General features: G+C 35.0%; 2 protein-coding genes across 2 annotated transcripts; both read right to left on the bottom strand.

The window, feature by feature from the left end:
• Nucleotides 1–467: 467 nt before the first annotated feature.
• On the bottom strand, nt 468–2,164 carry LOC116027935. Its single transcript, XM_031269718.1, has 2 exons — nt 1,089–2,164; nt 468–1,001 (listed from the first exon to the last, which is right to left on the bottom strand). The coding sequence occupies exons 1-2, from the start codon at nt 1,339–1,341 to the stop codon at nt 700–702; spliced, it is 555 nt and encodes a 184-aa protein (XP_031125578.1). The 5' UTR covers nt 1,342–2,164; the 3' UTR covers nt 468–699.
• A 5,631-nt stretch (nt 2,165–7,795) lies between these two features.
• LOC116027734 (cytochrome b-c1 complex subunit Rieske-4, mitochondrial-like) lies at nt 7,796–10,404 on the bottom strand. Its single transcript, XM_031269467.1, has 2 exons — nt 10,055–10,404; nt 7,796–8,659 (listed from the first exon to the last, which is right to left on the bottom strand). The coding sequence occupies exons 1-2, from the start codon at nt 10,236–10,238 to the stop codon at nt 8,016–8,018; spliced, it is 828 nt and encodes a 275-aa protein (XP_031125327.1). The 5' UTR covers nt 10,239–10,404; the 3' UTR covers nt 7,796–8,015.
• Nucleotides 10,405–13,164: the final 2,760 nt, after the last annotated feature.

Genomic DNA, 13,164 nt, shown 5'->3' with positions numbered 1-13,164 from the left:
TTGAGACCTTCAATTCACTGCTTCGAAACACTCTGCTGCTTGTGAGCAATCTTAAAAACTCTGCTGCTCATTTCTTCTTCTTCAAAGTCTCATTGCTTGATTAATTGCAAAAACTTTACTACTTTATTAAATTCCAATAACTCTTCTCCAAATTATTCTTTGAAATCTCTTCTCGAAATACTTGTTGTTGCTAATCTCCAAAACTTTGCTGCACATTAATTTCAAGAAAATTCTTCTCCTTTAAAAAATTATTCTCCTTAAAAGTTATTAAAAACTTCTTCTCAATAATTCTATTTCTTACTAAAAACTTTGCTGCCTTGATTTTCAAATCCTTTGCTGCTTTCAAATTCATCATGAAAACTTTGCTCCTTTAGTTTTTGAAATCTTCTAAGAACTTTGCTACTCCTTAATTTCTTCTAAGAACTTATGCTGCCTTTAGTAAATATTTATTGCTTCTAAGATCTACTTGACACTTGGATGATTTTAAGCAACTAAATTACAAAATAAATCTGGGGTACAATTTTTCAAATTAAAATTACATTTTTGGCTCATCAAAATCTATAACATATATTCCTAACAGATAATCATACTTCCTTTGACTTTTACTAGAGGAGTAAGGTATATGATACAAAAGAGTTAATACTAGCCAAGGTCCCTCGAGTATAGTGGTTCCGCTATCTATCGTCCTAAACTTTCAAATCAACCTTTCGTCATCCTCATTTTTTCAAATTTGACCTGCCCTAGTCCTCCCGTTAATCTTCTCCGTCTGAGCCGTGAAATGTGAGGGCAAATAAGACATTTTACATTTTGCTCTCCCATTTTGCTCAGCCGATTGTTAGCTTCGTTCACTCTCTTTCCGCCTCCGACCTCGGTTGCGTTGAAGGCTTCGCGAATGCAGTATTGCACATCTCGGACGGTGGTCAGGTAGTGACGGAACCTGGATCCTCCGCCGCGATTGCAGTCCAGAACGACGACGCAATGGACTCCACCATTTTCGAAATCTGCGCCCGGAGTGGATAGGGGATAAGCAAATTAAATTCAAAGATTGCTAGAAGAAAGGGGAGGAAAAATGGTGTTCAACAGCTTACTGGTGGTGGGTGTGGCGAATGTTTCAACAGATTTGTGCCAATACATAGCTTGCAACCCGGAACGGCTCAGCCGCCTCGCTCTCTTTGGGCCTTCTTCTGCTTCCCTTCTCCCGACCAATATCTCACTTCCTCTTCTCTGTCGTCTTCCTCCTCGGATTCCGACTCCGATTCCGATCTCGAGGATTTGCACCCCCATATCCATTGATCTCCTAGGGTTGAATGTTTGATTGCCCCCAAATAGAGGAAATATCATCTCCTCAGAGGGCAATAGAAGAACAGTGATCTAGGGTGGAGTGCTTAACAACTTTCACAGTATTGCAGAACTCAAACCTGCAAAATGAGTTTCAGTATTTCAGATTACCAGCCTGGTCCCATTGTTGTTAGAATTATATGTGCTTGTAAATGATAGTTTTATTTTCCTGTTTCAATGTGGTGTGGTCTTTACATGGATCCCTTGTGCAGTTGCTGTGAATCTGGATGCTCTCTTGTCATTGCTTCAGACCTAAATTTCAGCCACATCCGATGCCCAAATCATCTTCTCTACTCGCTAGGTGTCGTTTTAGGGAAAAATCGGTGGTGTCGGCGAAGTGAGATTTAATTACACGTGTCAACATCTGGAGAGCAAAATGTGAAATGTCTCATTTGCCTTCACATTTCACAGCTCTAACGGAGAAGATTAACGGAAGGACTAGGGCAGGTCAAATTCAAAAAAATGAGGATGACGGAGGGTTGATTTAAAAGTTTAGGACGATAGATGGCGAAACCACTATACTCGAGGGACCTTGGCTGGTATTAACTCTGATACAAAATTACCAATATATGATAATTATTTGTCAGTGGATTGGTTATCCGATTTTATTTGTCACATTTATGTGCAATCTCAAATGGTCAGTTTATTGTTTCCTAGAGGTTCGTAACTTGAAGTATGAAGATCAACTAGATATTGTGTACCTTGTCTTTTAAGATGAAGCTTGAATGCTTGATGCACTATTGTTTGATATTCGAAAGAATCGACTCTTTGGGATAGTGATGGTAGGCTGGTTTATTGGTAATAATACACACACTCACAATCACATGTGTATGTTATAGTGCATGCTCCTATATCTTAATTTCTTGTCTTACTTTAAAATTTTTTTTGCAGTTATATATACGATGGAATTTCAAAAGCGTGGATTGCCTCATTGTTGTGACCATAGGAATCAACAATTAACCATCAGATTATTTTACAATTAGTTTTATTATTTAATTACAACAATTAAATTAATTAGGATAACTATTTTAGATTTAGTTTGTTAGGCTTATTTTATTATTTATATTTATCTTAGTTTGTTAAGATTAATTTTGTATTTATCTATTTGTAGTTTGTTGGGATTTTAGTTATCTTGGGATTATAGTCCTGCATTACCAAAACTCTACAACTATAAATAGGGAGACAAGTTATGAATAAAATAGATTTAAGATGAATTTTGAGAATGAAAACTGAGATAGTTTTCTCGAGCTCGAGATGAGTTCGACCATGAGTGATTCATGGCATTCCTGACTTATCAAGTGTGAAACCCACTCATGGCGTCAAGCCATTCTCATATCGCTCTATAACCGGGCGTGAGGCGAGAATCAATTCAAAAACCATAAAAACAAACCCTTAACCAAATTAAATTAAACCTTCAAGTCATATTTCACCTAACTTAATAAACCTTTCTAAAATATTATTTTTAATTGGAGTGTGAAGCGAAGATCGGGCAAATCATATTCGTATCACTCATGTTCATATATTGTTGTTCCTTGAAAAAAGTGACATGGGTTACCATTGTAGAAGAGATTGATACAATAATATCTGTTGAAATTCTAGAAAAAAATTAGATCCATCATATTATAATCTTGTTGAGGACTTTATGATACATGGCCCTTGTGGTGAAGCAAGAAAGAAATCCTCATGTATGTCTAATGACTGTTGTAAAACGTATTTTTCAAAGTTTGACGCGTCGAGCATTGATAATGGTTATCTTGTATATAGGTGTCAAGAAGATTGTCTAACTGTGAGCAAATGTGGTATTAAGCTTGTCGTTCATCACAATCGCAATTTGTTGTTGAAGTATAGAGCACGCATTAATGTGGAATGGTGTAGTCAATCTCGATCAATAAAATACTTATTCAAGCATGTAAATAAGGGAAGTGATAGAGTTACAACTGAGTTTTATAAGAGCACAATTGATTAGGATACTAGTAAAGATGTTGATGAGATCAACATGTACTATGATTGCCGATACATATCGTCTTGCGGGGCTTCATTGGGTCTTTTTGGTTTTGAAATACAATATCGAATGTCATTTGTTGAAAGATTGAGCTTTCATCTTCCAAACCAACAATCTATTATTTTTTATGATATTGAAGGAATTGATTTTTTTCTAAACAGAGCAACTGTTGGTCATAGTATGTTTCTTGCATGGTTTGAAGCAAACAAGAAGTATTTAGAGGCGAGAGTGTTAACTTATACAGAGATGCCAAATACATTTTTGTGGAAAAAAATTACGCAAATGACATCCTAGACAGAGAGGATTTGCTATAGGGCGAATGTTCTATTTACCTCAAGGGAGTGGTGAGATATATTATGTTATATTATGATTCTTATCGAGATGCATGTTATGCTAGAGGGTTGCTAGATGAGGATAGAAAATATATTGATGCAATCAATGACTCAAGTGACTTGACGTCTTCTCATTTACTTAGGAAATTGTTTGTGACACTATTGACTTCAATTTGTCTAGAGAGGCTAGAAGTGGTTCGAGGCGCTGTGTGGCATCATCTATCAAACGATGCACAATACAATTTCCGTCGACAACATTGTTTTCAAGATGTTGTGTTACTTCTTGGTATGATCAAGTATAAATACCACATTAATTTTGTTTTTTTTTAATTGATTTTATATTATATTGTTGTAATTTTTTTTCTAAAGTTTAGTTATAATAGACCAACTTTGGCGCTAGAGTTGAAGTGTTATGCATCAATGCCAGTTCCAGATGTTGATAACTTGCGTCAAGTAAAAAACAAGCTTCTGTATGAGGAGATGTTCTATGATCGAGCCACATTAACTGAGGAGTATGATATATTGGTCAACCAATTGACTGATGAGCAGAAAAAATGTTTTTGATACCTTGATTAATGATGTCAATATAAATGTTGGTGGATTGTGATTTGTGTATAGATATAGTGGAACCGGTAAAACATTTATTTGGAGAACATCATCTTCTACTATATGATCAAAAGGTGAAATTGTTTTTAATATGACAACCAGTGGGATCGCTTCTTTCCTTATTCCTAACGCTAGGACTTCCCACTCCAAATTTGTCATACCAATTTCTCTAAATGAAGATTCAACGTGTAACATAAAACAAGAGAGTCATCTTACCGAATTAGTTGTGAAATGCAAGTTCATATTTTGGAATGAAGCTCCAATGATCTATAAATAATTAAGTATTGCTTTGAGGCCTTGGATTGAACCATGAGATATCTTTTGAGGTTCACCAATCCGCTCAACTTTGTAATGACATTTGGGAGAAAAACAATTGTTTTGGGTAATAATTTTAGACAGATCTTACCCATCATACCTAAAGACACACGTCAAGATATAGTTGGAGCAAGTATAAGTTCTTCTTATCTCTAGAAAGAGTGTAAGGTTTTGAGGTTAACAAAAAATTTGTGTTTACAAAATGTGCAATACTAGGTGGATAGTTGTGATCGGTGATGGTGTAATTGGTGACCCCAACGATGGATATTTAGAAGTTGTTATACCATATGAGAATTTATTGGAGTCAAGGAGTGACCCTATCGCAACAATTGTGGATAGCATCCTTCTAGACTTTCTAAGTGGAAGTGTTGATTATAAGCCTATTTGAAAGTCGAACTATTTTGGCACACACACTTTATGTTGTTGACTGTAAAATGAATACATGATTAGGTTCAATACTGCATATGGAAGGAAATGTTTACGTTATGACATTGTTTTTAATTTGATTGTAATGTTGACACACTATCGAATTTATATACTCCAGAATTTTTGAATATTTTGAAATGTTCTGGAGTACCGTCATTGACTTTAAATATTGGGTCGCCAATTATACTATTGTGAAATATAGATCATCTCCTGATTTGTACAATGATACTAGATTAATTATCACCCGATTAGCAGATCATATTCCTAAGGTAAAAATTTTGTGTGGCACTTACGTTGACACAAAAGTTTTAATTCATATAATGTTCTTCAACTCCATTAGATCCAAGATTACCATTTAAGTTTCAAAAGAGACAATTCTCGTTATGCTCTCATATGCAATGACTAGCAACAACGTAATTGTGTCTAAAGAGTGTTGTAATTCAACTATAATGACATGTTTGGTTGGCCAAAAAATACTTTCCAAGGAAAATGTTTTCTTGGAAATCATGGAATGGAAATGGTGATTTTCTTGTGTTTGGTTCATTGAAACTTATTTTTCATGAGAAGTTGAATTCCTCACTTTTAAGGAAAACAAAATTTAAGGTAGACCTTGATATTTAATTTTCATGATTGTTGGGAACAAAAATTGACATGGCAAGACTATTTTATCTTTACCATTTTTCTTCCTCCTAGTCTTTTTTTTAGTCTTTTGCATTTTTCTTCCTCCTAGCTTTTTTCTCCCTCCTTTCGTTTCTCCTCATTCTTCCTCCTCCCTAATTCTGTTTCTTCATTATTTTTTTGGGGTAAATCTGTTTCTTTATTATTCTTCTTGCAATATGTAGGTTATAATATTTTATTTTATATTATTATAATTACTTCTTTTGAAACAAAGTTATTATTACTTTTATTAATCATTATTACATAAGGGCATATAAGGGGTCGTTTACTTCATTTTTCTGTTTTTTCATTTCCAATTTTCCATTTCTCCATTTCTCCAGTTTTCCATTTCTCTATTCCTCCAGTTTTTCATTTCTCTAATTTTCTATTTAATTAAATACAATTATCCATATAGTATTTGCACATTTCTACAACAAAGATAATAATAATAATAATAATAATAATAATAATAATAATAATAATAATAATAATAATAAGAAAAATAATGAGGAGGAAAAAAGAAAAGAGAATAATAATAATAATAATTTAATAACTTAATAACAATAATAATAACTTAATAATAATAACAATTAACAATAATAAATTAATAACATTACTGTAATAAGAATTAGAAAAGCAGCGCGCAACAATAATAACATTAATAATAATAAAAATAATAAGATAATAATAATAGTAGGAGGAGGAATTAACTGTGCGCAAGAGACAGTTGTGCATCAAACATTTCTGCTGGGACAAAAAGAATTTACGCTCAAGAAACTGCTCCAAACAAGATTCGAACCTGGGACCTCAGGGCGAGTATAGCACTATTCACCCGTGCATTTGCCATTTGGAAGAATGGAGAACTCAATTTTGGCTCTCTCCAAAATGCTATAGAAATGGAAGAATGGAGATGGAGAATTGGTTTTGCTAACAAGTTTTCCATTTTCCATTCTTCCACTTCTCAAATTCTCCATTTTTTTGGAAAATCCTCAATTTTTTCAAGTTACTAAACGACCCCTAAATCTTTATACTCATTGTTTTTCCATGGGATTCCACTTCAATTTCCCTTCAAATATTTTTCGACAAACCAAACACTTATAATTGTTGTTTATCGAGTATTTAATAATTTATACGATATTGAGACTGAATATTAATATTTTATATCTTAGCAATTTCAAAAATTATATTTATATTATAAGTACATTTAAAATATTTATTTTATATTTTCTAAATTTCAATATTGACCAATATTGCCATGTTTTTTAATATTTATTAGTATTAGTACATTTCTGATTTGTACAATGATATTAGACGCCGCAACAATTAGAATTGCTAAGTAATAATTAAAAAAAAAAAAGGTAGCTGTGACTTTTGAGAATAATTTTAGACGGTGCACCCGACCGGCAAAATACTTATGGCTTGTTTGGTTGAGTGTAGTTTGGGATGAATTGCAATTCAATTGAATTCTCAAACTACACAGTTTGGTTGAAGAAAATTGCAATTCTGCTGAATTGTAATTCTCTCATGAATTGTCGATGAAGAGGAGGGGCAATTGTGTTGGTGTAAAGACAATTTTGCCTCTCCTCTTATACGCTTTGTCTTTTTTAAAAAATTTTTTTTAAAAATTATTATTATTATTATACTTATTATTATTATTATTATTATTATTAATAGTATACTTATTATTATTATTATTATTGAAAGAATTTATTATTATTATTATTATTATTTTTATTATTATTATTACTACAACATATACTACAATATAAGGGCATTTTAATTATTTTGTCATTTCTTACCTTTCAATTGTCGTTTCTTACCTTTCAATTCCCTGTACTCGCATACCAAATACTGTAATTTCAATTCCTACTTTATTAATTGAAAATTACATTTCCACCGAATTAGAATTCTTTTCCCCCCTAATTTCCCCCTAATTTCCTCATCCCAACCAAACGCCCTCTTAGTTATTCAAAAGATAATCACCCATTCAAAAGATAATCACCCATATCCAAATACCCGATCTCCCCTATACCGTGGTCCAAGTTTGAAGCAGAAATTTCAACCCATCTTGGGAAGCAAAATAAACGCAATTTACAACTTACAGAGATATAATGGACTATTTGCACAAAAATAAAGTTGCGTATTCCAAAACCAGTAAAAGAATTTAACAAGGAGCCAGCTGCATTATTCAAACAGCATGCATTGTGCGTAAATACAAAATTCAGAGCACAGTGCTCAAGCAACAAACAAGGAAGTTGAGAAATATGTGGTTTTCAAGATAAAATCAAAGGTCAGCAGCTACATCCTGTTGCTCAAATACAAGCTTTATCCCTAATATATTAACCAATAAGCAACTTGTTCTCATCCAAGAAGGAGTAGGTCGGCACCTCTAGATTGTAGGGTGCAGGTCCTTTGCGAATCCTGCCAGAGATGTCGTAGTGGGAACCATGGCATGGGCAAAACCAGCCACCAAAGTCTCCAGCATTTGGTAAGGGTATGCACCCTAGATGAGTGCAAACCCCAACGACCACAAGCCACTCAGGATTCTTAACCCTCTCAGCATCTTGTTGTGGGTCACGGAGAGAACCAACATCAACAGAATTTGCCAATTTGATGTCATCATCAGTTCTACGCCTAATAAACACGGGCTTCCCACGCCACTTAACTGTAACAGTTGTTCCAGGCTCAATGCTGGACAGGTCAACCTCAATCGAGGCAAGGGCGAGTACATCCTTACTAGCCGACATGCTCAGAACAAACTTAAGTATCAAGAGACGTACCAATGAGGCATATACAAACCTGCCTCCTGTCAAAACAAAGTAAGCAAATGCACGTTTGCTGGGATCACCAGGGGGATAACGTTCATGGTTGTGCTCATCATAGACAATCTTTGAGGTGGGATTCTTGATTGCAGTCACTGTGGCAGGAAGACCTGCAGGTAAACCCACTTCTTGTGCTGCGACAAGAGAACCAGATGAAAACCCTGGAACAGTTACAAATAGTCAAAAGGTCAATTTCGCCACTAAAAACTAGTTACCTAAATACTCCGTATATCACACGCTCTATTGCCAAACAAGCATTTAATGTAAACAAAATAACAGCTAAAGAAACACTGAAAAATGCAAGAATAACCACAGGTTTCTAATTAACACCACCTATGTCACCACAGTTTACACTCTATATGAAGCTTTTCCTAAAAAATAAAGTGTGTTCTTATAAGTGATGCGGATGCAAAGTGCCTCAGTTCTTTCTGATCTGCAAAACATTTTTTTTGGTCCATTAAGAATTTCAACACTGAGGTCAGTGGACTTCTGGTCAGCTGATTAAATGGTGCTGATGCATAAACCCTGTTTTGCTGTGTCATACAAGAATGTGGCCAAACAGTGTGAATGCCAATAGTTGAACGAGACAAGCTCAAGCCATCAAGTTAACATTTCAATTAATACCTAGTATAGATACTTTCAATTTCTTATTTATACTATTTCCAGCCCGAGATATCACAAACAACCCATCCAAAGGCCTAAAAACCCATCCAAACTAGCAAATATATATGATTGTGAAAGACAGCAATCGTCATAGTTTGGAGTGCATAGTGCAATCTCCACAACTTGCAATTGATGATGAAATTATCAAACAGAGAGGATATTCACATAGCTACTGAATCAATTTACCACATTTAAAAGAAGCCAGAGATAAAGGAATCCACAAGATAAAACATAAGATAGTGACTTTGATAATATGTTTCACAACTTATTTTTTTTTGAAGAGTGTTTCACAACTTATTAAAGAAGCAAATTCTTTCTTTTTGCAATAATGGTGCCTCTTTCTCAATTTCATTCAGACTGAGTATCTCAATAACACTAACCACAAAAAATTACAAAGTACTCTATGTAAAAATATGGGCACCTTTTATGACATAATCTTATAAATCTCAGCAACGACTCAATTAATCAACAGAAGCTACGCTACGAAAGGACAATGATGCAAATATCAATAAGATAGTTATCACCTATCATCTGAATTCATCTAACAAATATTAACAGATGGATATGATAGGGCATCAAGAAGTACTATGGGCCAAAATATACATGGAACGTGATTTCAAAAGGCAAGAACAGACAGTTTCTTATAAAAATAACCTAAATCTATTGGGAGCGAAATTTATTCCCCGTGCGGAAAAGTAATTCTCGTTTTCACGGAATGTGAGTTAAACGCAATCAAAGCTAGAAACTTGTATACATCTGCAGATCCAAAACAAACTAAACTTCAAATTAAAAAAGCGGAGCTCCAATAAACTGTGATTCACAGAGAGAATTAAAGGGGTCAACAACGACGAAATCCCTAAATGAAGTAAATTAGAAGAGCAGAAAAACCGAACCTCTGATTTGATCCAGAACCGTAAAGCCGAGGGATGGCGAAACGGATCTCTGGGACATCTGATTGTACGAATCATCAGAAGCCGCGAGCGAATTTCTTGGAACGATGGCCGGATAGGTTTGCGCAACCGACCGCCATGAAGATGACGACAGAGAAGACAGCCGCCGCCCTGCTACTCTCAGCATCTTTAACGCCTTGAATCTCTCTCTCTCTCTCTCTCTCTCTCCTCTCCTCTGCTTCTTTGATTTGGGGAGCTGTAGCAACTAGGGTGCCGGGGATGGACCGACTTCCTTCGTTTCTGTTTTCGCTTCTCTCTCTCTCTCTCTCCCTCCCTCTCTCTTCAAATACGAGTTTACCGGTATGCAAATCAGGTGCTCTACGATGTCGTTTTAAGGCTCTTAAATTATGGTGGTCAAACGCGAATACGCGATTCCAGAAAAATGGCGTAAGACCACGTTTGTTAGCTGAACAAAAGCAGATGAATAATCGGATTTGAAGTTTTGAACAAACAAAAAACCACCACTCTATCCATCAAAGCCCATAAAAGTTTAACACCTCAAGCCCAAAAGAGCAAATTGCCATTTTGGTCCACTGACTATAGGGATATTATTAATTGCAGTCCACGACTTTCAAAACTGTTAATTGCATACCATGACTATTCAATTTTTATCAATTTTGGTCACTCCGGCCAAATTACCGGCCAAATGTCGCTGGAAAATTTTAAAAGTTAAAATAATGAGGGTATTTTAGTCATTTCACATTTCTTTTCTTCCTCTCCGGCGAATTCTTCCTCTTCTCCGGCGAATTCTTCTTCTTTTTCGGCCAAACGATGCAAACCTAGGTTTTTTTTTAATCTTTCCGAAAACATATATTTGTAAATGACTGGTTGTCCCTTTAGGAAATGCCGCCAGCCATCACTCCCACGGTTCCGACGATTATATTCATGGAGCAAAGGTCAGTTCGAATTCCGAAACCCTAAAATTTTCCCTCGTTTATCATTATAATCAAAATTCTAACAAATTAAATCTGCCAAATTTATTTGCATGCATGGTTCAGATAGTAAATTGCTTGAATTTCTATTTCATCATCCCAATTCCTTTCCGGTACTATATATATATATTGTTATGATAAGAGGACGAAGCAAGAGAAGTTATCGGAAAACATGGCGACGGACACGGACAGCCAAGCTGTACAGGAACGAGAAGGAGGAAGAGAAAGAAACGACGCCGGCGAACAAGCTAAGATCGACGGAGAAGAAGAATTCACCGGAGAAGAAGGAGAATTTGCCGGAGAAGAAGAGAAAGATGTGAAGTGACTAAAATACACTCAGTATTTTAACTTTCAGCAACATTTGGCCGGCAATTTGGCCGGAGTGACCAAAATTGATAAAAATTGAATAGTCCTGGTATGCAATTAACAGAAGTCGTGGACTGCAATTAACAATACCCCTATAGTCAGTGGACCAAAATGGCAATTTGCTCAGCCCAAAATGATAACCTCCACAAATGGGGGCAATTTATATTATGGACCAGGGTCCACTAGGGGTGTAAACGAATCGAATCGATTCAAATATCTTACTATTCGATTCGAATTTGACTATTTGGAGAACTATTCGAATTCGTATTCGATAAATATTCGAATCTAAAATTTTATTCGTATTCGATTCGGCTACATTATTCGAATATATTGGATTCGATTCGAATATTCGAATTCAAAATGCCTAACTTAATTTTTTTTTAAAAGTTCTCTAATAAATTAAGATAAAATGTAATAAATTTTTTTATTAATATACTATTAATATATTAATTTTATTCGATTCAAATATCTTACTATTCGATTCGAATTTGACTATTTGGAGAACTATTCGAATTCGTATTCGAATCTAAAATTTTATTTGTATTCGATTCGGCTACATTATTCGAATATATTCAATTCGATTCGATTCGAATATTCGAATTCAAAATGCCTAACTTAATTTTTTTTAAAAGTTCTCTAATAAATTAAGATAAAATGTAATAAAAAATTTTATTAATATACTATTAATATATTAATTTTTTAAAATTTATATATATATATATATTCGAATATATTTGAATATAGTCGAATCAAATACATTCTGATTCGTATTCGATTCGAAATATGTATTCGAATTCGGATTCGTATTCGAATCGAACAAAAAATATTTGATTTGTTTACACCCCTAGGGTCTACATAGCATTATGCATGAATCATGGATCGTGTTAGGAACATTTTATATTTAAATTTTGATGGATTAGAAATTTTAGTCCTCAAACTTATTTTGTTTTCTAGACTTAGTGTTATTTTGCTCAAACTTCAAATGGTCTGAATAGTAACACGAGAAATCATGTTTCGGTTAGTTTCAACAATGTATTCAAATATTAACTCGAATGGTTACCCTTCGAAGAGCTCAAGAAGGAGACATTGAAGAGTTGAAGACTGGAGACTTGAAGATATGAAGATTCGAAGAGTAGAAGACTACAAGATCGAAATGTTGCAAAGGCCGAATGGTGGAACGACCTACCTTTCGAAGTTTAGAAGAACTAATGGTAAGGACAACCATTCGTAACCGAAAGGTTGCAAAAGGTCAAAAGATAGAAGGACCTACCTTTCGAGGAGTAATAGGGACAGATGGTAAGGTCAACCATTCGAAAGAACTACTCAAGACATTCTCTAAGCCCACAGTTCGAAACCGTAAAACTGAGGAATGTGTCCAAGGCAAAGTGAGTCCTAAGAATACATCGCAATGAAGATTTTTCCTTAAAAGCCAAGACAACTTGTATAGAGTAAAAAGGTATGTTCAACGCAAATTAAGTCACCAACGTCTAAAATATCTGACACGCTCACCTACCCTCCAAATTACACGCCGATCTCTACCTACTGATTAATAGACGTTTGAAATTGGTTTCCCTCCAACGAACCTTTTTCAACATGCCTATAAATAGAGCCGTCAAAACGGGCTTAGCCCGTCGGGCCGGCCCGGCCCGCCCCCTACTTAGGTAGGGGGCAGGTTTCGAAAATTGAAGCCCGCCAAAGGGCGGGCCTGGCGGGCCACGGGCTACCCGCCTGTTTTTTTTTTTTAATTATATATAT

This window comes from Ipomoea triloba, chromosome 8 (genome assembly GCF_003576645.1).
Source record: "Ipomoea triloba cultivar NCNSP0323 chromosome 8, ASM357664v1".
NCBI classification, from domain to species: Eukaryota; Viridiplantae; Streptophyta; class Magnoliopsida; order Solanales; family Convolvulaceae; genus Ipomoea; species Ipomoea triloba.
Note: the sequence above shows the minus strand (reverse complement) of the source record. Positions and strands in the feature narration are given on the sequence as shown.

Excerpts from the sequence above, each read along its gene's own strand:
- LOC116027935 (XM_031269718.1), bottom strand. The coding sequence starts at position 1,341 with ATGATATTTCCTCTATTTGGGGGCAATCAAACATTCAACCCTAGGAGA. Across the intron at positions 1,002-1,088 it reads ATTCGCCACACCCACCACCA|ATTTCGAAAATGGTGGAGTC; the intron begins GTAAGCTGTTGA and ends CTCCGGGCGCAG.
- LOC116027734 (XM_031269467.1), bottom strand. The coding sequence starts at position 10,238 with ATGCTGAGAGTAGCAGGGCGGCGGCTGTCTTCTCTGTCGTCATCTTCA. Across the intron at positions 8,660-10,054 it reads GGTTCTGGATCAAATCAGAG|GGTTTTCATCTGGTTCTCTT; the intron begins GTTCGGTTTTTC and ends TAACTGTTCCAG.